The sequence below is a fragment of the Phaethon aethereus genome (genome assembly GCF_964289735.1).
Source record: "Phaethon aethereus genome assembly, chromosome: 3".
In the NCBI taxonomy this organism is placed as follows: domain Eukaryota; kingdom Metazoa; phylum Chordata; class Aves; order Phaethontiformes; family Phaethontidae; genus Phaethon; species Phaethon aethereus.
The window spans coordinates 90,279,785-90,300,773 of NC_138576.1; the positions used below are offsets into that span (position 1 = coordinate 90,279,785).

The 20,989-nt window shown below is 43.1% G+C and overlaps 1 protein-coding gene across 1 annotated transcript; it reads left to right on the forward strand.

Moving 5' to 3' along the window:
- Nucleotides 1–581: 581 nt before the first annotated feature.
- LOC309404188 (protein ELYS-like) lies at nucleotides 582–20,719 on the forward strand (the record flags this gene model as incomplete). The annotated part of the gene is made up of 15 exons (XM_081998572.1): nucleotides 582–702; nucleotides 1,958–2,211; nucleotides 3,613–3,793; nucleotides 4,584–4,785; nucleotides 6,051–6,167; nucleotides 7,186–7,270; nucleotides 10,932–11,082; nucleotides 12,401–12,533; nucleotides 12,621–12,802; nucleotides 13,245–13,306; nucleotides 14,244–14,372; nucleotides 16,500–16,647; nucleotides 16,734–16,884; nucleotides 18,041–18,236; nucleotides 20,264–20,719. 15 exons carry the CDS (start codon nucleotides 582–584, stop codon nucleotides 20,717–20,719), a joined length of 2,568 nt encoding a protein of 855 aa, XP_081854698.1.
- Between the last annotated feature and the right edge of the window lie 270 nt (nucleotides 20,720–20,989).

The window sequence follows — 20,989 nt, forward strand, 5'->3', positions numbered from 1 at the left end:
TAACTGATGAGCTCTGAAAGTCTGTATTGCTCGTAATGTGAAAATATCAACAGTACATTTTCTGGAAGAATTTGAGAGTGAAGGTAGTTAAGAACTTAGTATTCCTTAATGTTCAGAATAAACATGCAAAAGTGAACAAGACATAAATGATGCATGAAATCTACTAGAAGACAACTGACAATAAATGATATGGTATAAAACCAAGGGAAAGGACAAATGGAAACTTATACCTGTTACTGAGAAGCTTTTTAAGATACGATTTTTCTCAGGCCCCGTCTTACTAGCCTATGTGAGTAGACTTGAACTCGGTGTACTGTGTTTTTTCCTGTTACTTACCTTGTCAGTACCTCTGTGACGCCTTTTGCTGGTGATCTCACAGGCATCGGGAAAGCAACGGGTTCTCCTTTTGCTCTGCTGTGGGATCAAAAGCTGTCCTGAGTGCCATTTTTTTAAGGAAAAGAGCTACAGGCGATGTGTAGGAGATTTTTCAGAGCGTACTGATGAAACTTCTGTCAATCTCGGAAATATTTATGGCTGACATGAGTCTGGTTTTACATTTTTGCCTTTATTTCCAGTGAAGAATGGGAGACCTAACGGCTCAGGTAACGAGCAGTCTGCTGCAGTTTCCCGAGGGGACTATCCAGGCCCTTGCGGAAGACGGAATAACCCCAGGTTCTGTGCTGTGCGGGAAGTTTTCTGGAGGTGAGCATTTTCCTTTAGTTTTTAGGTATAAAGTTGTCACTGCCTGGAGGTTACCTGACGCGTAGGGTCACGGTATCAGCTGTGTCAGGTTGGTGCTGTTAAGACGCATCAGGTTTTGGGAGAACAAAAAGGATGTTTTAACGATTAAAAATGCTAATAGTAAAACACTAGCATTAGGTGTTCAATTAACAAAAGCAAATAGTTAAACTTTGACATTACAACAGCTTGCACCGGTCTTGTGCCATTAAAATAATTCACTTAGTTACTATGCTCAGTCAGTGGGCCCTCCTCCATTTTTCATTAAACAAAAGGCAGTTTTCAAAAAAGTAATAGTGTTGCTTTGGTCCGTATTTATTTGTACCAGCTCAAGCTCTAAGACCATCCAACGTCACATGCAGAAATAGTTCTTCTGCAGTGTTGCAGAGGCAACCCCCCCCATTTTTCTTTTCTAGTCTGAATGAAAACAGAACGAAGAGGATAACCCTGTTCAGCGCCGCAGCCCCATATCTCCCAAGTACTTAATGGGGTGCAGATGAGGAGCCAGTGAGAGCTGCTGGAAGTGGCTGAGCAGATTAGGTAGTTGAGTTTCTGGGTGATCTGAAACTGGATAGAGCTGAGTGCCCATCTGGATGTCTAGGCTTCTGTTAAGCCCAGGTAGAGTCCATCTACCGGACTGTAAATGCAGTAATTGACTTAAGACTTCCTTGGAGCTTGAAGTAGCTCAGTGAAACAAAGTGTGCTACATTCTTTCTGTGATCGGCACGTGTAAAAGCCTAAGTTTGCTCAAACAGTGCCCATTTTAAGATAGTTTCTTGCTGAAGTCCAAACCCCTGCCCAAAGTAGGCATGTGTCAAGTAAAACTCAGAAACTAGAAATGGATTGGTTTAGATTTGTTGCGTCAGAAGTATGCTCCAAGAGTTGTATTCCCGTATGTATTCAGGTGATTTCTAGCAAAAACAAGCCAAACATGGTATAAAGACTGTAGATCAATATATTGTAATCTTTATCGCAAATGATCAGAATTCTTCAGTGCAGGAATGGCAAGTACAAATGCAAAATAAGAAGGTTGTTAATTCTAAGATGCGTTGCCTGAGGATTTCAGTAGGCGACTTTAAATAATTGACCCAAGTGAGGTAAGTCAGTCTTCCTCTGTTAGGTACTTTTCTTGAAGGAAAGGGGCAGTGACTGTGATTTTTCAGTTGTTTTCAACCTTCTCTTGGAGATGGGCCGTAGTCAGCTTGCTTTTCTCTTACAGGGAGAAAGCGCCTAGCATGGCTGGCGTGTGGTCCTCAACTTGAGGTCGTGAACTCTGTGACAGGAGAGCGGCTCTCGGCACATCGTTTTGGCGGCGTGAATGAACAGCCTCCCATTGTTCGTGTGGTAAAGGAGTTTTCCTGGCAGAAGAGAACTGGACTACTGGTTGGGTTGGAAGAAGCCGAGGGAAGCGTTCTCTGCCTGTACGACTTTGGAATATCAAAAGTGGTTAAAGCAGTTGCTCTTCCAGGAAGGGTGCGTACTTTTTAGTCGGAGAAACGAAGCTTTTAAGTGGTTAGGTGCTGCATAGTCATGTTGCAGGGAAAGCTGTGGAGCGTCTCTTTGTAGGAGGAATTTTTTCTATATTGCCTTAAGACGCTGTCACTTCCGAGTACCCCGTCAAGACAGCCTTGATGTAAAATCCTGGACTTAACGGTACCATTATCGTTTGAGTTTACTGATAGTGAAGCAAGTTTTCTGGTTTTATTGTAGAGCACATAGTTACCTAACTCTCCACTTGCACAAAAAGGCATTGAAAAATACCTTTTTTTGGCCAGAGAGAAGAACAAAAAACCCCACCCCACTCTTCAAACTGTCTGTAACATATGTTTCCTACATGCTTGATTTCTGTCAGAAACACTGCCTTTAAAATATGTCCAAGTTCCGCAGTTGTGCAGTAGATGGCTTGGGCACATTCCTGCAAATCTCAGACTAGCAAGCAGGTGGCTTCAGAGCACAGCAGGTTTTTATGTTGACTTAGGACAGGCAAAAAGAGCCTTTAGTGAGTCACCTGACAGATTGGAAACCTGCAACAAATTAAAGGTGCCTGAACTACTAATAGGTACTGCTAAGATTAGAATTCTTGTGACCAAGATGAAAGGTAAATTCTGTGGCAGATTGCCAGGCCGTGTAGTCATAGTAAGCGCTTGATACGGGAAAGGAGAAAGCTTTGGGGCTTAGGGCTTTGGATATTTTTCCCCACCTCTGGGGGTAAAAAGAAAGATATAAAAACATGGCCTACCTTGTGATGCTCACTTCTTTGTGTTCTTTTCATGTGAAACTTTGTTGTTGACGTAAAGCTTTTTCCGTTGTGTTGCATCTTGTAAGAAGGCTGAACGCTAGTTCTTTTGTTGTATAGCTGTAGTGCGGGTGCCCGCCGCCTCGTCTGACTGACAGCCATGGCTTATCCTAATGCCTGTTTGGCAAAGGTGACACCGGCTGTATGGCAGTGCTGATGGGCTGTGGGCAGTGGGAGAACTAGATTTAGTTTTCTTTTTCTTACTTAAGTCCCTTAAATATGATAAAGTTTCTTGCATAGAACTGATTTTCTGTGCTTTCTTAGAGTTAATTATTTCTACGGAGGAGGTGGAAATTGGTAAGCTCTAGGAATAGAATTCCCAACTTTAAGGTGAAGTTAATTCAGTTAGGTAACTGTAGGAACTCTAGTAAGTGGAAGGCAGGAACAGGTTTTTGTAGAGGGCCTTCTGTTCCCCCCCCGCCCCACCTTGATGTAATTGGAAACAAGGCTTTGCTTCCGAGTCCGACGATCCTGTATTTATTGTCTTGTTTCTGATGTGCTAATTCTGGCTTCACTTCTGAATGATTTCTCTTCAGCTTGTCAAACAGCTTGAATAGCAACTTGTAGTTTTCCTGTAGGTAACTGCTGTAGAACCCATAACTAATGACGGAGGACCCAGCGTGAGCACTGGGCACCTACATCGGAGTCTGCGATGGCTCTTTGGAGTGGCAGCAGTGGCTACAGATGCTGGTCATCTACTTCTGGTTGACCTTTGCTTGGATGTTTTGTCTTGCCGTCAGAATGAAACAGAAGCATTGGGTAAGCTTGCAGGTTTTAAACTCGAATTTGAAAGGAAGGAAAGGTGTGTCTTTTAAATAAACAATACACGTCCCACTTTGAAGATACTAGTGTGCAGACATTTACGACTGCTGATTGCAGATGGTGGTTTGACACCGTATAGTCCTCAACTGATTAAGAACGGGAGCGGCTTAATATTCCTCCCAGTGCTCTAAATGCCTCCCTCCCACCCCGACCCCTATGTCGCTATGATTCTTGCCAGTGAGGTGTAGGAATTGTAGCATCTGAGTCGGTGCAGCTGCCTGATAGGGAGTTGTGTCAGAGGTGCCCTATTTCTCCGGAATGTTCTTGTGCTTCTGCAAATTGACTTGGGGCAAAATTGGGGCTCGTTTTTTAAAATACATCTGACGTATGAAAAACCACGCATTTGGATGAATGAAATCTCTGATTTGTGTACTCCGATTGCATACGCTGCTTCGGCTACTACAGCAGCGGCTTCAGGAGTAGATGTCACTTCAGATAGATAGCTTCGTCATGAGGCCCAGACTCCTCTGATTTACAGAGCGCAAGAAGAATTTGTCTATGAAGGTCACACTTTTACCAGGTTTTGAAATACGAGTGAGAATACCCATCGCGTCAGAGAGTTCTTAATGTTCTTTGAACGCATCCAGCATGGAAATAGCAAGAGAAGTGTTGCATAAACGGGTGTTTTGCCTGGGACGGTAGAAGTAGATTATACCTGTTGTCACGTCAGTGTTTAAAATGGCATACCGCATTCATTTATTGTGTGGTTTTGTGTGTGTATATCTAGAAGTCGTCACTAGAATCCCTGCTGAAGTTCCACAAAGAAGAGAAACTGTGACCAGAGAAGGAAGACATCTCTGTTTCCAATTACAAAATCCTTCAGGAGCAGCAATATCAACCCTGTGCTACATAAGCAGAAGCAATCAGCTCGTTGTGGGTTTTTCAGATGGCTACCTGTCACTATGGAGTATGAAAACGTTGCAGCGGGAGTAAGTAGGCCTGTACCCTTGACCATGCCAGGATGGGGAGGGGTCTCAATTTTCTTGCTGAAGGAAGTATGTTAATTTAGGAGAGAGACCTTTTTCAGGGACTGGAATTTTGATTATAACCTTGGAATGTTTGGAAATCCTCTTCTGAGACAACTGCTAAGTCCTACATGGATTAAGTGGACCGCCTTCTCCCCCATGGACTAGCATTGTTTTCCTTCTTGTGCCTGTGGATTGAGGAATCGTGGAAAGCATGCTCCTTTGGGGTGACGTCAAGCAGTTAGGGTGCGATAGAGCTGAGTTCTGTAAGACAGTGTGTCCTCTCGGTAGAATTCAGTGAAACCAGGAAATGTGTGTATTTTGATGAAAGAGATTTTAGAAATTATGTTGCAGCACCAGTTGCTGCCATTGGGGCATACATGGAAAGGCTTAAGTATGTTAAGAATGCGCTTTTGGTGATAATATTCTCTAAAGTGTCCAGGGTGAAACTAGTGAGACATGAAAAACCAGTAGCTGATCTGTGCCAGAAGGCAGATTCTTTCCTGCATTTCAGCCTTGACTGACGTAGGGGATTGACCCCTTCCAAGGCAATGATGCATGTGAATGAAAGTTTACTTGGAAGACTTGTAGATGAGCATAAGGGACGCATAAATCTATAAGCAATACAAACGAGAAGTTTTTAACTCTGCCACAGAGCAATCGCACTTGAAATACTTGACCAAATTCAGATAGGGATTCCCTTAAGCACATCTGCAGTGACTGACCAGAAACTATTGGATGCGTAAAAAGACGGTGGAGGAATAGTTAGGGGGGCAAGAATGGATTGTGAAGGTGCAGATACGGTTCAGAAGCCTGGAAGAGAAAATGGTTTACGTCGTCCAGGTGAAGAAGTGAGGAACTTCTTCTGCTTGGTGCCATTTTAGCTTTGTTCAGGAGCTATGCTGCTTTTTAAGTTCAATATTGAAGTAGGCTACAAGAGCAGGACCAATCTTCTGCGTGGCAGCTGAAGTAGTCATTTGTGTTCCTTGTTCTCAGGCAGAGTAGGATGTTAGCCCAGGTTATTGCATTTGATGGACAGTAGTTTCCTCACCTCCTGACTGTTGCATAAAACGTAGTGGCTTCCTTGACTCACTTGTCTGAGCCGGAAGTATGACCTTTTGTGCTTTGAGGATAAGCATGTAAGGTGCTCTTTTCTCAGAAGATGCTTCTGCCCTTCTGCAGTTTGTGCCAGCGGGCTGACCTTTCTTCTTTTTTCTTGAACCCTGTAGGCACCACTCTCAGCTTGAAGGAGGAAGGATTCCTGTCTATGCTGTCACTTTTCAAGAGCCTGAGAATGATCCTCGCAAGTGTTGCTACTTGTGGGCTGTTCAGTCTACACAAGAAAGGTGAATTGAAACTTACTGGAAGCCACTGACTTTTTTTTAAAAATATATTTGTTGACATACAGTTGGTACATGTGTATTGCTTTTGTTTATGTAGCTGTGTGGGAGGTTGTCTGAGGTAGGGAAGGTGTTACGCTTACAAGGCAATTTTGACAGGCTTTAACGGATGTGAAGAGGGACCTAGTAGTTCCTACCTCCTGAAAAGAAGGCAAAGCAACAGCAGCTGTCTTTTTGTGCTTGCGTTCTTAAATGATTTCCTTTGTTTCTTGGCGACTGCTTCATGGCTTGTTTGATATTCGCACCACGGTATTAAATTACTGTTAAAAGTAGTTGAGGCTGCAGATCTAGCCCAGTAAACGTGCCGATATAACAGCCTGCTGCCCCTAAAGGAGGGAGGTGACAGTATTGCCGATTCCCTTGCGGCAACTCTAGCAGTCTTTGGAGCCTTCACGAGCCGGTTCGGCTCAGCTGGCAGAGAACGATCACTGGTCAGCAGAAAAGTCACCGGTTGCCTGCTGGGCTAATGAATCAAATCAGTATGTGGAAGGGTGCAGTGTATGCAAGAGAGGGACTGGAACTTTGGTGGGAAGGGACGGGGAGAAAGAGCGCTCTCTTCCAGCACCGGGAAGCTATTTAACCAGCTCAGGTGTTCATGGAGCGGCAGTCTGCTTCAGTTTGACTTTAAAGCAGTTTTGATCGAGAGCTTTTCACCATGAAGAAGTGAAGAGATATTCTATTTCCACTATTTCCACACTATTTCCAACATTATTTAGTCCATACAACATGCTAAAGCCTCCAAATTGTATGGTTAGCATTTGCCCCTCAAGGTGTGCTAGTGTCAGAACGTCCTCCTTTATGTTTTAGCAGCTAAATGTGACCAATCGTGATGTTTTGGGAAGTGGTGTTTTTCTTTTCAGCAAGAACACACTCTTAAGAATACTTCAGTCTAGATCTAATAAAATGATAATGAGGACTACAAAGCAGCTTTGTCATCAAATTTCCTCATTTTTACCTTTTTCAGTGAAGGTGATGTTGTGAGTTTACATCTGTTGCAGTTAGAATTTGGTGACAGAAAACGCCTGGCATCAGGACAAGTCATGTATGAGGTAAGACGTGCATGTATGTGAGAGGAAGAAAACAGTCATTTTCTCTAAGTGCGTGTCAGTTAAGTTGTCAGGGCTAATAGTTACCATCACAATTCCGAGACCTCTAAAAAAAGAAATGGTTTGCTGAGCTTCTCGGGCATGGCCTATGGCCATACTTTTTGAAAACAAGCCATACAATTGTATACTGCAGTGTCGTGTGTTCCAGCTAGATTCGTCTGTAAAGGGCTCGTATAAATTCAATTCCTGAAGAAGCAGCAGCTTTTACCCGTAAAATTACTCTTGACTGAAACAGCAAATTAATAGCACGTAGGAAGAGAAGACAGGACTTTGAGTAGCTTTGCTTAACCAAACCGCAGGCTTGAATAAGCTTCTGTCTCCCTTTCTTAAAATACGGCCCCCCTCTCTCTCTCTCTCTCTCCCCCCCTCATGTCCTTTTCTGATCTTCGTTTTTATATTCTTGTTTTTCTTTTGAGCTCTGCAAGCTGGACTTGGAATGAAATGTAGTTACAGCGTCTCTTAAGTGTTGATCCTGAAGCTTAGTAGCTGTAAAGGTAACCCTTTCTACTTTTTGGCTGGGTCACCTATGCAGTCTACTCTTAAAGCCAGCAAAATATGTACATACAGTAAAGAGTGGTATGACTTGGTCAGAAGAGCATACATAAATTTTTAGAACTGGCTTCAAAGGTGGTGTGTTTAAAATATAGATGAGGTATCATGATATTTCTGATATCTAACAGATGTAAGCCACATCTGTCTGTGTGTATATATAATTCTACTCAGTAGAATGTATATTTGTCTAATGTGTGTATAATATTTATAATGTATGTATAATTGTCTTCAGTAGTATGCTTGGAACTCTTCCAAAACCTTTTTGAGGGGAAAGCAATCTCACTTCAGAGCAAGTCTTTCCTCCTATTTTGATACTTTCTCGTGCATGTCCTCAATAGGTGTGGAATGAAATAGGGGTGGTTCTTGCATCGTGGTACTCGTTTCTAAACACTCGCGTGGTACATGTTCTTATCGGGACTCTGCGTTTTGATTTTCTGCATGAGTTTACATTTGGATCTTTTTGGTTTTCCTTCTATAGCAGAAAGGTGCTTCCTCACTTGTAAGCGTTGCTTTTGACTAGGTAAGGGTTGGGTGTTTGGAAAAGGTGGTGTTTCTCTAAGATGCATTCTCTCTCATGGTGAGAAAGTAGAAATATCTTCAAGTGATTCAGCATGATCTAGATATGGATGTCATCCCTTTGTCTTTGTTTATGCGCAGTGTTTTTTTTATATGACATAACTATACCGTGCTCTAGAGGAGGAGAGCACCCTGATTGGGTTTTTTTAATTGTACGTGGGCTTTCTCTGTGGTTCTCTGCTGCATCTCTTGTAGTGATCTAAGCACTTTGGCAGGTTGATAGGAGAAGGTTTCTTTGATCTTTCTGCAGTTTCACTTTTGAACTCCGCCTTGTTTTATCCTCTTTTAAAAGTTATTTTTGGCTACAATCTTAGCAGCGGCCCAGACAAATTCTGGTACTGTGTGCTTCTTTGGGAAGAAAAGGAGGTGTCTATATCCATTTCTCTCGTGGCTACTTTGCTCTGTCTCAACCCTTCAATCTTAAAATGTTTGACCTTCAAGTCTTTGGCTGTTCTTTGTCTTGGCCGTCTTATTTTCCCGAACAAAAGGTGTGACGCGTGTCAGTCTTTACCTCAGAGGGTTGAAACGTTTCATCAGCCTTTAAAAATGCATCTACTAGAAACTCCAGTTGACACTGTTGAAAAAAAGCACACAAAGGGATTAAATAGGGTTACTGTGTTTGTGGCCTGAGAAAGCTGTGGTGTACTTAATGTAAGACTTTTAAGCCAGTGCAGACCATGCAACCAGCCACACGTTCACAGGCTTGTGAGAGGTGTCAGGCACCAGTCTCTGGGTTTGAGGCAGTTTACTGCCCCGCTGTTTCCGCTTCCCTGTGATGAGTGTCGTGGAAGACTGAAAGAGGAACCAGTCGTACAAGGTAAGTGGAAGAGAGAACGAAACAGCTGGACCCTCTGGGGAGAAGAGACAGGTTCTTCAGCTAGCTTCCAGATGAGCCACTTACACATACCAAGACGGGACAACACCTACAGCCAAAAAAAGCACCAAAGCCCAGCAAAACCAACTCCCAACCCGCCAAAACCTCCCGAAGACGCACTAGGGCAGAATCTGTGCTCTACAGCGGGCACTTTTAGTCTCAGAATACTTCCTTGTAGTCACAGAGTGGTCAGTACTACATGACTGTCTGCCTACATGGCTGGCCGAGTCAAGTTTCTTGTCCGACCTCAGTGGCAGCAAAGGTAAGAGTTGTTCCCACTTGCCAGGCCAAGTTTGAGTGCATCTCATCTGAAAAGTGTCTTCATATTTTACTGGTCGATAAAGACAGTGCTTAATATCTTCCATACAATGGAGTTCCTTCCCTTAGATTTGCTTGCCCCAGGGTGGAGAATGTAAAATACGCTGCTGTGCTTCAGAATTATTTTTCTTCTCAGTAATGAAAGAGTTAATTTTGGTTTTTAAATTATTTTTGGTTTAGACTGCCTTGATATTTATTTCCTGGAACTATGAAGAGAAAGCTTGCCTTTTCTCAGATTCGGCAAATTAGATGTAGCGCATGAGATCATCTGGGAATGTGTTGTTTCATGCCAGTTCATTTGAGAGCTCTGAAAGCTTAGGGAACTTGGGTAGAATGTGGTCTGATCAGTTTGGGGGTTGTTTTATGTTAGGTGGTGCGTGGGGTTTTTGGGTTTTTTTTTTTGTTTGGTGTTTTGTTGTTGTGGTTTGTTTTGGGTGGTTTTTTAGTTGTAGAGCTGCCATTTGTCCACAATACACACATTCATGTGTTGTGCGGTAGACCGGTTGAACAAATGCTGTATTTGCAAAGAGAGCATTTCAGTTAGTGCTTACTTGGGAGATGGTGGCAGCAGAGTTTCAACACAATCCTGCCGGGGTCTCTGTGTATCTCAAAGTAGTTTGCTTACTCTGCACCCCATGTCCTCTCTGTTTTCCCCTTTTGCTCTTGGCTGTGCTTGGTGCAGGAACTGAGGGATATTTCACCCGTTAGTCTCTGACAAGCTTCGAGGAGGAGCTGGTAAGAGCTGACGTGGTTTGAAAGAAGATTGTGAACCAGTAAGAAGGCCTCATAGTTGCGACAGAGGGGTGCATGTTCTCTCCAGTGGTGTGCCTGCAGAGAAGAGCTCTCAACAGAGCTTTAGCTGCTGTAGTGCCACGACTTTTCTAACTCCATCGGTTCTGTAATCAAGACATGGAGCAAAGAGCTTTGCGTGCATATCTGTTGTATTATTTCAGGTATCGCTTTGTAAATATACGTTTAGGTTTGTAAAGAAGCCTTGATGCCGCATAGAATTCTGCAAAACATCTTCCGATCTGAATAACGTTAGGGAAATGCTACATTTTGGAGCTGTGCAAAGCCTTCAGAGCCAAACTTACCCATTACGATTTGACATTTAATTCTCTTGCATGTCAGTTGTACCTGCTATTTACCGTAATAAAGAACTCAAGGGAAATACACAGTATAATATGCATATTATGTCAGAGAGAGACATTCGTTCATATTTAGGTATACTGTATGTTTTAATCTCAAAATGACCTTTTTCCTCCTCTTTTATTCTTTCCCCAGGGTTTGGAATTCTGTGATGAAAGGTACAGCTTAGATCTCATGGGTGGAGTCTTTCCCTCGAGAGGGCAAACGAGCAATATTAAATTACTCAGCTGCCAGACTGTAGAAAAATTTCACAAATGCGTTGACAGCGAGGATAGCGTTAATGAAGGTTTGTTCTGATGTCCGTGTTTGGTTATTCTACAATAAATGGTTTTGGAATCTAAGCAATGAATGCTGTTCTGTACCCACAGGCTGAAGGTCTTAAATGTCTGCATAGACTAGCTTGTTGGGCTTATTTAAAAAGAAAAACTGTGTGCTTAAGTGATGTGGGACTTCTTTCAGGGGAAAAATAGGTTTTATTTTGTGCTTGCTGAAATGCTATAGTGATATATGGTGGGGTCATGTGTATAATGCTGGTCAGTCCCTTTATTCCTCCAGCTGTCGTCTTTGAACAACAAGATCATTCCCTCCATTGCTTAGGAATGTTACCTGATCTTTTTTTTTTCTGTTCAAACCTGTATCTGCATCTGCATCCAGTTGTCAGCCAGTCACAAATGCTGCTCCCCAGGGCTCGGTTTTGGGGCCCGTCTTGTTTCATATCTTTATTGTTGACCTGGAGAAGGGGATCGAGCACACCCTCAGTAAGTTTGCAGAAGACACCAAGCTGGGCAGGAGTGTTGATCTGCTTGAGGGTAGGAAGGCTGTACAGAGGGATCTGGACAGGCTGGACCAATAGGCCGAGGTCAATTGTTCAACAAGGCCAAGTGCCAGGGCACTTTGGTCACAACACCCCCATGCAACGCTACAGGCTTGGGGAAGAGCGGCTGCAAAGCTGCCTGGTGGAAAAGGACCTGGGGGTGTTGTTCGACAGCCAGCTGAACATGAGCCGGCAGTGTGCCCAGGTGGCCAAGGTGGCCAGCAGCATCCTGTCTCAGAAATAGTGTGGCCAGCAGGAGTAGGGAAGTGATCACCCCCCTGTACTCGGCAGTGGTGAGGCTGCACCTTGAATACTGTGTTCAGTTTTCTTTACTTCAATATATGCTGGAAAGGGGCTAGTCTTAAAACTTGCAGTTGACTCAAATCTGGAAATTGTGAATGCCTACTGATTGATACGAGTGTACATGATAAATAGTTGTATGCTTTCTGAAAGTAGCAATGTACGTGTCCCTAGCATATTTTTTTCCCTAAACTATTTGTCTAGCTAAACGTCTTGATCAACTGTTAATGTCTGGAATACTTAATTAGCTAATAATTGTGTGTTTGCTTTGGCTTAGAACTGATACCATTTGAACAAGAAAAAGAGGCAGTATGACTGAAACCTATCACAGAGGTGTTTGCTATTCCAGACATTTTTTTGATTATTCTTAGTAAGTGTTGTGTTTCATGAGGGATAGAACAGAATGAAGCCAAAACAGAAAGTGGTGTTTTGAAAATATCAGAGAGATCATCTTTTCTACACATAAGAAACAATGTCTTGTCTTTTACAGTAATATCTCCCGAGACCAGTGTGTCAGTCTTCACTTGGCAAGTGAACACATGTGGTCAGGGAAAACCATCTGCTTATTTGGCTGTATTTGACATTAATCGCTGGTATCATGCTCAAATGCCAGATTCACTAAGGTAGGTTTTTCTTACATTGTTTTCAATACCCCTCCAAAAACTTCATTTGAATGCCGGCCTTTAGCTTATGCACTTGTTTTCTTTAAGGCCAGAAGAATTCCTTCATGACTGCCCCTACTTTGGATTGTGGTCACTGGACACTGTGATAAGCATGACTTCTCCAAACCTCCTTTTGGATATTCTGGTACATGAGCGGAGTCTAAGTCGGGGAGCTCGTCCTTCTTATCCACCACCTGAGCAGTTTTTTCATCCAAGGAACTATAATTTTGGTAGGTATTTCACTGCTTTTGGTTGTGAAATTGGTTCTCCTGTTCATTGTTTGTCAGTCAAAAACCAAACCAAAACAACACAACCTCCCCCCAAACCCAACTCTGATTACATTGTACTAACAAGTTATTTAATATTGTGGAACGTCTCTGACAGTCTGCTGAGTTTTGGGTTTTGGTGCTCTTGTCATGTAGCCTGTGAAGTGGTGGCGGTCATAAAACGAAATGACTTTGAACGGAAGCTCAAAGCACAGCGCCTCAATAGCACTAGAGATAAAATTTCTGCACGCAGTAATTGTTTTTTAAAACAGGTTTGTAAGTGATCTGATGAAGAAAATGGGTCTTCAGTTATGTCTTTCCAGACACTGCTGTTTAAAACTTGTAATCTGGTCATAACCTGGCTGTGAGAGTATGGGAGGTTGTCAAACATTCCTTGTTTTTGCAGATGTTACGTGCTTGCTGACCTGCGGAGTTGTTCATGTGACTTGCACCGGCTTCCAGAAGGAGGTGATCTTTTACTGTGTCTTTACCGAGAATGTCAAGAGACGTACCTTGTCTAAGTTTTCTATTGCGCGGCTTTGAGTGTCAGAGACCATTTTATGCTCGTCCTGCCCACCCACGCGCATAATTGCAGTTGTGTCCTGCCAGTTTTATGCAAAGGGTAACGTTTTAGGTGCACTCTTGGGGCTGTAAAACTACCGTTGTCTCCTGTTGAAGCACGGTCGGGGATTGAATGTCTAGAAAGGAATAGAACGCTGCTCCCGGAGCAAGAACAAAGATGTTGTGGAAGTCGGGGAAAGCTGTTACTTCTTTACTACCCCTCAGTGGAACTGCCTGCATAGTCCGGAGTTAGGGTTTTGATCCCCGGTTAACTTGAAAAAGGTGGACAGAATGGAGAAAGTGGAAAATTATTTAACTGTTGGAGAAGAAATGAAATGTTTTTTTCTCCCAAACTTGGCCGAAGTATAAGTTCGGAGCCACTGCGCAGATTGTGACAAAGAACTTTGCATTAAGTTTGAGCTGACTAAATATTTCCAACATGCATCAGCTTCTGCACAAACAAGCATAGAAAGGATCTTCCAAAGTGTGATTTGAAGTTGTGTGTTAGTTTTAGCTTACATAGAACGTATTTTGTGTCAGCGTTCATGGAAACAGGAAGGCCTGTATATTGACAGAGAAGCTAAACAATGCTTAACTAAGCATTGCAAGGGCTGATAGTTTGTCGTACAGGATTTTTTGAAAGAATCTGTAACGGTTTGTCTGCCAGCTTTAAGACTCTACGTAGTACCACTTACTCAGATTGCAAACCTAAAGCTTATTACTGATGCAAGCTTTCTGACAGTTTACCTGAACATTTCTATTATTTCTCTTAGTGGTTAACCCAGAACCTCGGTGACTGAATAATAGTGCTGTCTTAATCTGTAATGCTCGATTGATGTTTCAGACCTTGAAGTTTTTAAAGAAACAGGGTCCTGCAATAAGAGAAGCCATTCATGAGAGCTACAAGAGGTGTCTTGTAGCTGGCTTGCTGTCTCCGAGACTAGTTGATGTTGAGCCATCCAGTTTGAGTCAGGTGAGTGCACATCAGGGAATCAAGGGGGAAATACGTCCATCTTGAGCCTGACTGGCAACAGCCCCAGCAGATCTGTCTTTAGAGACCCGTCTTGTAATCCTGCGCCACAGATAGGCACAAGGAAGTGTGCAGTCCGTGCTGGTCATGCGCAGCAGAAAGCGTCTTTCCCTCAGAACGACCTTGATCCCCATCACTTTCTCAAGCGTTAGGTCCAGTGCAGTAGCTGACGAGGGGGGTGTCTCACTCGGATGCGAGCTATTGCAAACATCAGCTTGCTGCACTAAACAGGATCATTTGCTTCCAAGGAAGCTACAGTAGCCCAGTTTTCTCCTCTTAGACGGCCCTCTTGTTGCTGCAACACCTTAATCACCTTTGTCTTATGACACCCACGACCTTCTGTCTGCTTTCTCCCCCCATAGTGACTTCACCCCCCTCTGTCATAGGCTTCCCATCTGCAGTGCACCTCCCTTTCTCTCTGAAGAGTTTCATGAGAGATGGAGCCTATGTGGTGCACAGCCCATCTTCCCCCAGGCAGGAACTAAGCTGAAGGATCAGCTAGCTAGTCATTGCCCAGTGGAGCAAGTAGTAGGACAGGGAGAGCAGTCTTCCTGCTGGCCTCATCTTCCTGTCTCCTGGATTCTTCACTAGATTTGTGGAAGTGTGGTAGGGCAGAGAACACTTCTGCACAGGGTGGTGCTAAAATAAATTTCTTGGCAAGCTGGCCTAGCATGTAGACTGTTTCCTTTGCAAGCCTGATGTAGACTCTTACATTCAAATGAGATATTCTGATCATGACTCCAGTTTGGAAATAACTTGGTAAATCAAGAACGTTTTTAATACCCTTTGCTACCTCTCAATCATTCAGAGACCTGTGATGCATTTGAGCAGGGATTTCTTTTGCATGTTAGTAAGACAAATTTCAGAATTGTGGTCAGGAAGCTTGGTTAGGAGTTTTGTTGGCCACCGTAAGCAGTATTTGGTGTGTTTCCCTTGTCTGAAACCCGTTTTCAGAAAAAGGTGGGAATACCCCATATGTATTCTAATGTGTAGAAATTGCTTTGGGTGTAATGAATATGCCTAGAAGGAAAGGATACTTTTGAATGTGTTTAAAAGCAAACAAACAAACAAAGAACCTAAAAGAAAAAAGTAAAAATTTATGAAGGATCATTTCACCGGAGAGAAGTATCAGAACACCAGCTGAATTAAGCTGCTACTGCGTGTCGCGTGTCTGTGCATTATCCTTGTAAAGGATTACCACTACATGATAATACGGTATTTGAACAGCCTAAAATTTAAACCCATTAGAATTTAAATGCTTCACGCCTTTTCTGTCATTTTAGGAAATTGTACCTTAGCGTTTTGGGTGTCAGAACGGCTTCCTGTCGTCCTAGTCCAGAAAGCTGCTTGACCTTAGTTCCGCTGTTTCCCTGCAAACGTCATTGCGTAGTTGTACTTGTTCTGTCCCCTTCGTGCATTCCTGACGGCAAACTCAACTGCACAAAATGCGCAATGGGTATTAGCAGAGGATGTGCCCAAAGCCAGTTAGTTGGAACTCAGTAAACTGAGACTGTAATGCCGAGGCATGCAAGCAAAGATTAGAATTAGCCTTCCGTAAGTTGAAATGTCGGAGGAAAAGTGAGAGTGTTCCTCAGACCAACAGGCAGCCCAGCCTGCGGCTCGAATTAAGCAAAGAATGTGGAATTAGTTGCATGTGTCCTAACTGGGTTTGTGGTGTCTGAATGAGGATACAGTTAGACACGGACGTTTAGTGTTGGTGCTTCATATATATTGGGGGAAAACAAGGGAGAGCCTGGTGTTTTGTCAGCCGTTTGAGAATTGCAGGTGACAGCAAGTGTAACAGAACAAGGTTCTGGAGAGTGCCAGAGGTGTTTTACTTTGAAGTTGTGGGTTCTGTTATTCCTCTAGTCTTCGTTCCACTTTGCCAAAACTACCAGGCGAAGCTGGTGCATGCTGATGGGCAGAACTTGCTGCTGGTGTGTGCAGTGGGTGTATTTTCCTCGACCTGTGGAGGAAATTTATTCACTAATTAGAAAGAGCACAGAGAGTTCTGTGCGATGAACTTCTTGCAATCAGTTAACTTTTTGCTTTACGCTTTTCATGGATCAGAACGATTGTGATCCTCCCTTGAGAGAGCGAGCGGTTGCCAGAAATTCCACGGTAGACCAATATGGCAAGATCCTGCCTAGAGTTCAAAGGAAGCTGGCTGTGGAGAGGGCCAAGCCTTACCGTTTGCCTTCATCGGTCTTAAGTCAAGGTACTTTTTAGGGGGTGATATATAATGGACAGCTAACCACGGCTTTGATTACACGAGGCTGATGTTTTTTCCCTCTTGTTTTACAGTTGCAAGACCAACACCATTGTCAACAGTAACAAAACAAGCTAACACAGGAAATGTGCATACAAGAGCAACTTTTATCAGTAATGTATTATCCAAAATTGGAGAAGCTGGAGTGGGAAATGAGCAGCAAACCAGTTTCTCACACTATGCTAGGTGAGCAGCCTTTTCACAGTGTTTAGTCTTGAACTACGTGTTGGGAGAGAGAGGGAAAAATCCTTTTGAATGACGCTAGTGTTTCGGAGGGAAGGTGCGCCTGAACAAAGCTTTGTTTGGCGTTGTTTTACTCATACGATATATAACAGCGAAGAAACAATACAGCATAAGTAATAGTTGGAGAGAGTTCTTCTGCTATGATGATCTTGTAAACACATATATTTGCATATGTATGATGGCAAATGTGTTTACAGAATTTAAGATAGCTGAAAGTAAAGCTATGATTACCGTCCAAGCTATTGGTGTATGGATTTTGATAGACTTGATCGCGTGACCAAATAGTACTCTTTTACCTCCTCCTGCCCAGTTTCTGCCTCGTTTCTGCCTTTTTCTTACCCAAAACCCAGGCAGAATTGTAAAGAGCAGAAAAGAGGCTAGCAGCGGTCTGATGATTTTCCTCTAGGTGGTACGGTCAACTAAATTTGAGTTCTCATACGTACGGGCTTCAAGGGATTGAAAGTCACTTACATTTTCCTTTTAAATCTAGTCCTACTGCTACAGAACCACCAGCCGTAACACATCCTCTCGCTGGCACAGAGTTGCGCGATGCATTTGTTGGGACACTATTTACAAAACGTTCACAAAACTGTTCCAGGTATAGTAGATCTACAGAACGACTATTTCAAAAAGGTGTGGTTTCTCATATATATGTATGTGTGTGTGTGTGAGAGAGTGTGTCTTTACTCTCAGTGTTTGCAAAGTGTTCTGTTTGCATTTAGTTTTGTATCTGCTAAAGAAAAGGCCAACTCAGGGACACAACTAAGTGGAGAATCTGAAGTGGTCCCAGCATTGAAATGTAGACAATTTTTCTTCTGACATGAGAAGCACATCACTTGTGCAGCTTAAAATTGGGCTACTCTTGCCTCAGAGGCAGTGACTTGGGAAATGAAGTATGAAATGTAAAGGAATCATCAAAGAAAGAGAAAATGGCTGTAACTTGTTCATGGCCCTCATGCATCACCCGAAGTGTGAGGGCTCACCCGTACTTCTTGTTTGTTGTATGTTTTTGCTATGTTTCATCTCCAATTTCTTGGACGCAGCATGATTTTTTGCATTTTTTAATTATTCTCCTCTTTTAAATTGTGGATCTTAACAGACCGCTGGATTTGGTGGTTCGTCCTGTTCCTTCATGCTCTGCTGCACAGGGTGGTAGCGCTCAGTCACCATGCAGAGCCCCTGCTTTGTTCATGGCCTCCAGCCCACTGAAATCAAATATCCACAGTTCCATCTCACAGAAGGAATTTTCAGGGGCATCAGTGCGGAAGTTACTGGAGATTCCTCCTGCGGTTAAGGTCAGTATTTTAAAGAACCTGTGAAAAACAGCCAAACCAAAAGCCTGTAAACTTTGTTGAAAATGAAACCAGCAAAGGGATTTGACACCAACACTGTTGGATTCAACTTGTGGAGTATTTTCAGTATGCATGTGGTTATTGCAGATAAAGTCCTTTTGGAAGCAGTACGTTGGGAGCAGTCTTGAAGAGGGAAACCCTGTCAGTACTGTCAAGTCTTTTTTCAGCTGAGCTAAGAAGACCTCAACGCTTCTTGATGAAGAGGTCTAGGTATTTTTACAGCAGTGTCACTTAATTAAGTCTAGTGCGCTGCAGACAACAAGGTGCCACATCCTTTTTTTTTCCGTATAATTAGTTTGAAAGATAACATTTTATGTTGACATTAAAAAAGCGCCAAAAGAAACATGAACAGCACGTTTCCTTAATCATTAATGTTTTCCTACCTTTGGAAAAAGACCAGTGCAGAGGCTAAACTTTGTCCTCTCTGCTGGTACAATCGCAGTTTACAATTTTTTACACTAATGCTTCTGTCGAGTGGAGTCTACTCTTTTGAAGGTTTGCCTGGTTTTCAAGTAGATGTTTTTATTTCTTTTCATAGAGAGCGAAAGTCTTGGCCACATCTGCTTCCGGTTGTCCTGGGTTTACTCCTCGGTCTATTCTCAGATCCAGCCTTCGCACCACACCCCTAGCAACTCCCTCTGCATCTCCGCGAGCAAAGAAACATAGAGTGTCTGTCAGGGAAGAGAACTCGAAGGCAAGATGGACTGTTGGAGTAAGCTGGGCTGTAGTTAGTGACTTTTACGGTTAAAGGCTTTACAGACTCTGATTTGATTTAGATTTTTTTTCAAGTTTGCCAAAACTCCCTATATTGAGAATTGGAACTGCACATCGGGATGGCAGACCTGAATTTGCTCAAAAAAGGTCATGTTAGACCTTCTGTAATGTCACGTGCCTGCAGGAACGTGTTCAGAAGAAGTGCCAACGAGCTTGGCGGTTTTTACCCGAGAGGTGTTAGGAGCTGTGATTGTTCCAACCTGCGAGTTCAGCTCCCCGCTAGGCCTTTTGAAAGGCTGGTCTGGCAGGAAGGTAAAGGACTATAGATTGAGCCAGTTGTTTGGGTTTGTTAAGCTTTGTGAATTAACCCTCTTCAAAAGCAACATGAGTCATGAGCTGCATTTACTTTCAATCTCTCTTTTCGCGAGGCTGCGTTTCCTTCAGCTATGGTAACAGTAGACGCCTGGTGAAGAGAGCTGTACTGTTGTCTGTTCTCCAGCCCTGAAGTGCGCAGTTTTGTTTCTTGCCTTGCATCAGGGGTAGCATTTGTACAGCTGTCAAACGAAGTTGGTCCATCTGAACGTTGCCCCCTTCTACTCCTCCTTTTGTTCTGTCAGTCGGATTCCCTGGTTCGGCTCCTCATGCAACTGCCGATCAAAATCAGGGGCATTTTTACGATACCTTTTTTATACCTGGTTTTTGTTTTTATTGGCTGCTAGAAAGAGCTGCTCAACTGTAACAAGAGGCTCTCCCTCCGATACGAAGTTCTTACTAATAATGCAGCATGGCCAGATTAATTTACTTGCTCCATGCTACAGGCACAGTGAACGCTAGGATATTTTAGTAGTGCATCCAACTTGAAAAAGCAAGCATAACAAAAGAGAGCTCTTGGGTTATGCTTTTAGTTATGCAAAGCTCCCTCCTCTTGAAGGCACAGTAGTGAAGCCAGTGAACAGTGCTGAGAACAAGCCTCACAACAGCTTGTAAGCAAGCACTTACAAGACCCACTTCACCTTAATTCTCCAAGGACCTGGAAACTCAGTAAGCGGTCAAAAGTGTGATTAGTTTTTCCCCTCAGCTTTAAAAGATAGTGCTAGAATGAGAATTAATCTTGTAGTGCCTTGCTTAAGGTGATGCTTGTAAAACTTACAAACACTGGTACATATTTTTCTTTTGTGTGTGTCTTGCTTTGAGAAAAAGCATATGCATGTTATTGGTTGTGAACCTTTTTTTTTTGTTTTTTTTTAAAAAAAAAGTTACCAGAAGATGCTAAAGCGCTGTCTGGAGACTCATCTGAGCATCATCATGGAGTGGTGGAGGATGCTTGGTCTGAAAGTAGAGAGAAACCAACGCTGTTTACTCCGAGCAATCCTGAGGGTGATGGTGCTGAAGCGGAAGATTCTTCAGAGAGCAGACCTGGAGATGGTTTGGAGAAAACGGATGTCAGCCAAGAAAATAGTAAGTTCTCTGCCAGGTCAGACCAAACTACTTTGGAGTGTCATGATGCAAAGTCACCTGGCGATTTTGAAGATGATGTCATCTTCATAGCTGCTACACCAGCTCATTCTTCCACTGAAGAAACTGCTGATTTTCCAGAATCGAAGAAGGAAGAAGACAGTCAAATGGTCGAAGATAAACCTTTCCAGATGGAACAACCCGATTCATCAGAACTAAGAAAAGAAGCTGGTGTGTTTCACCCTAAGATAACCTAAGATCCTGAATTTTTCAAATGGCCTTCAAAGAATAACCTGATAAAGGAACTTGGCCATTGCTGGGCTACGGTACAAACAGTTCTGTACACTTTGAGTACTCTGGAGGCATTAGAAGGCAGTCTGTATAGCCCTTGTTTGGCCTGAGCTGGCAAACTTATGCCAGTCCTGCCTACTGTCTGCCAAGGTAATTGCTGGATCTGGAGGAAGCAGGCGGTAGAAACAAGGCAGAAGAGGAGGATGTTTCTAAAACGGAACCTGTTGAGATGAGAA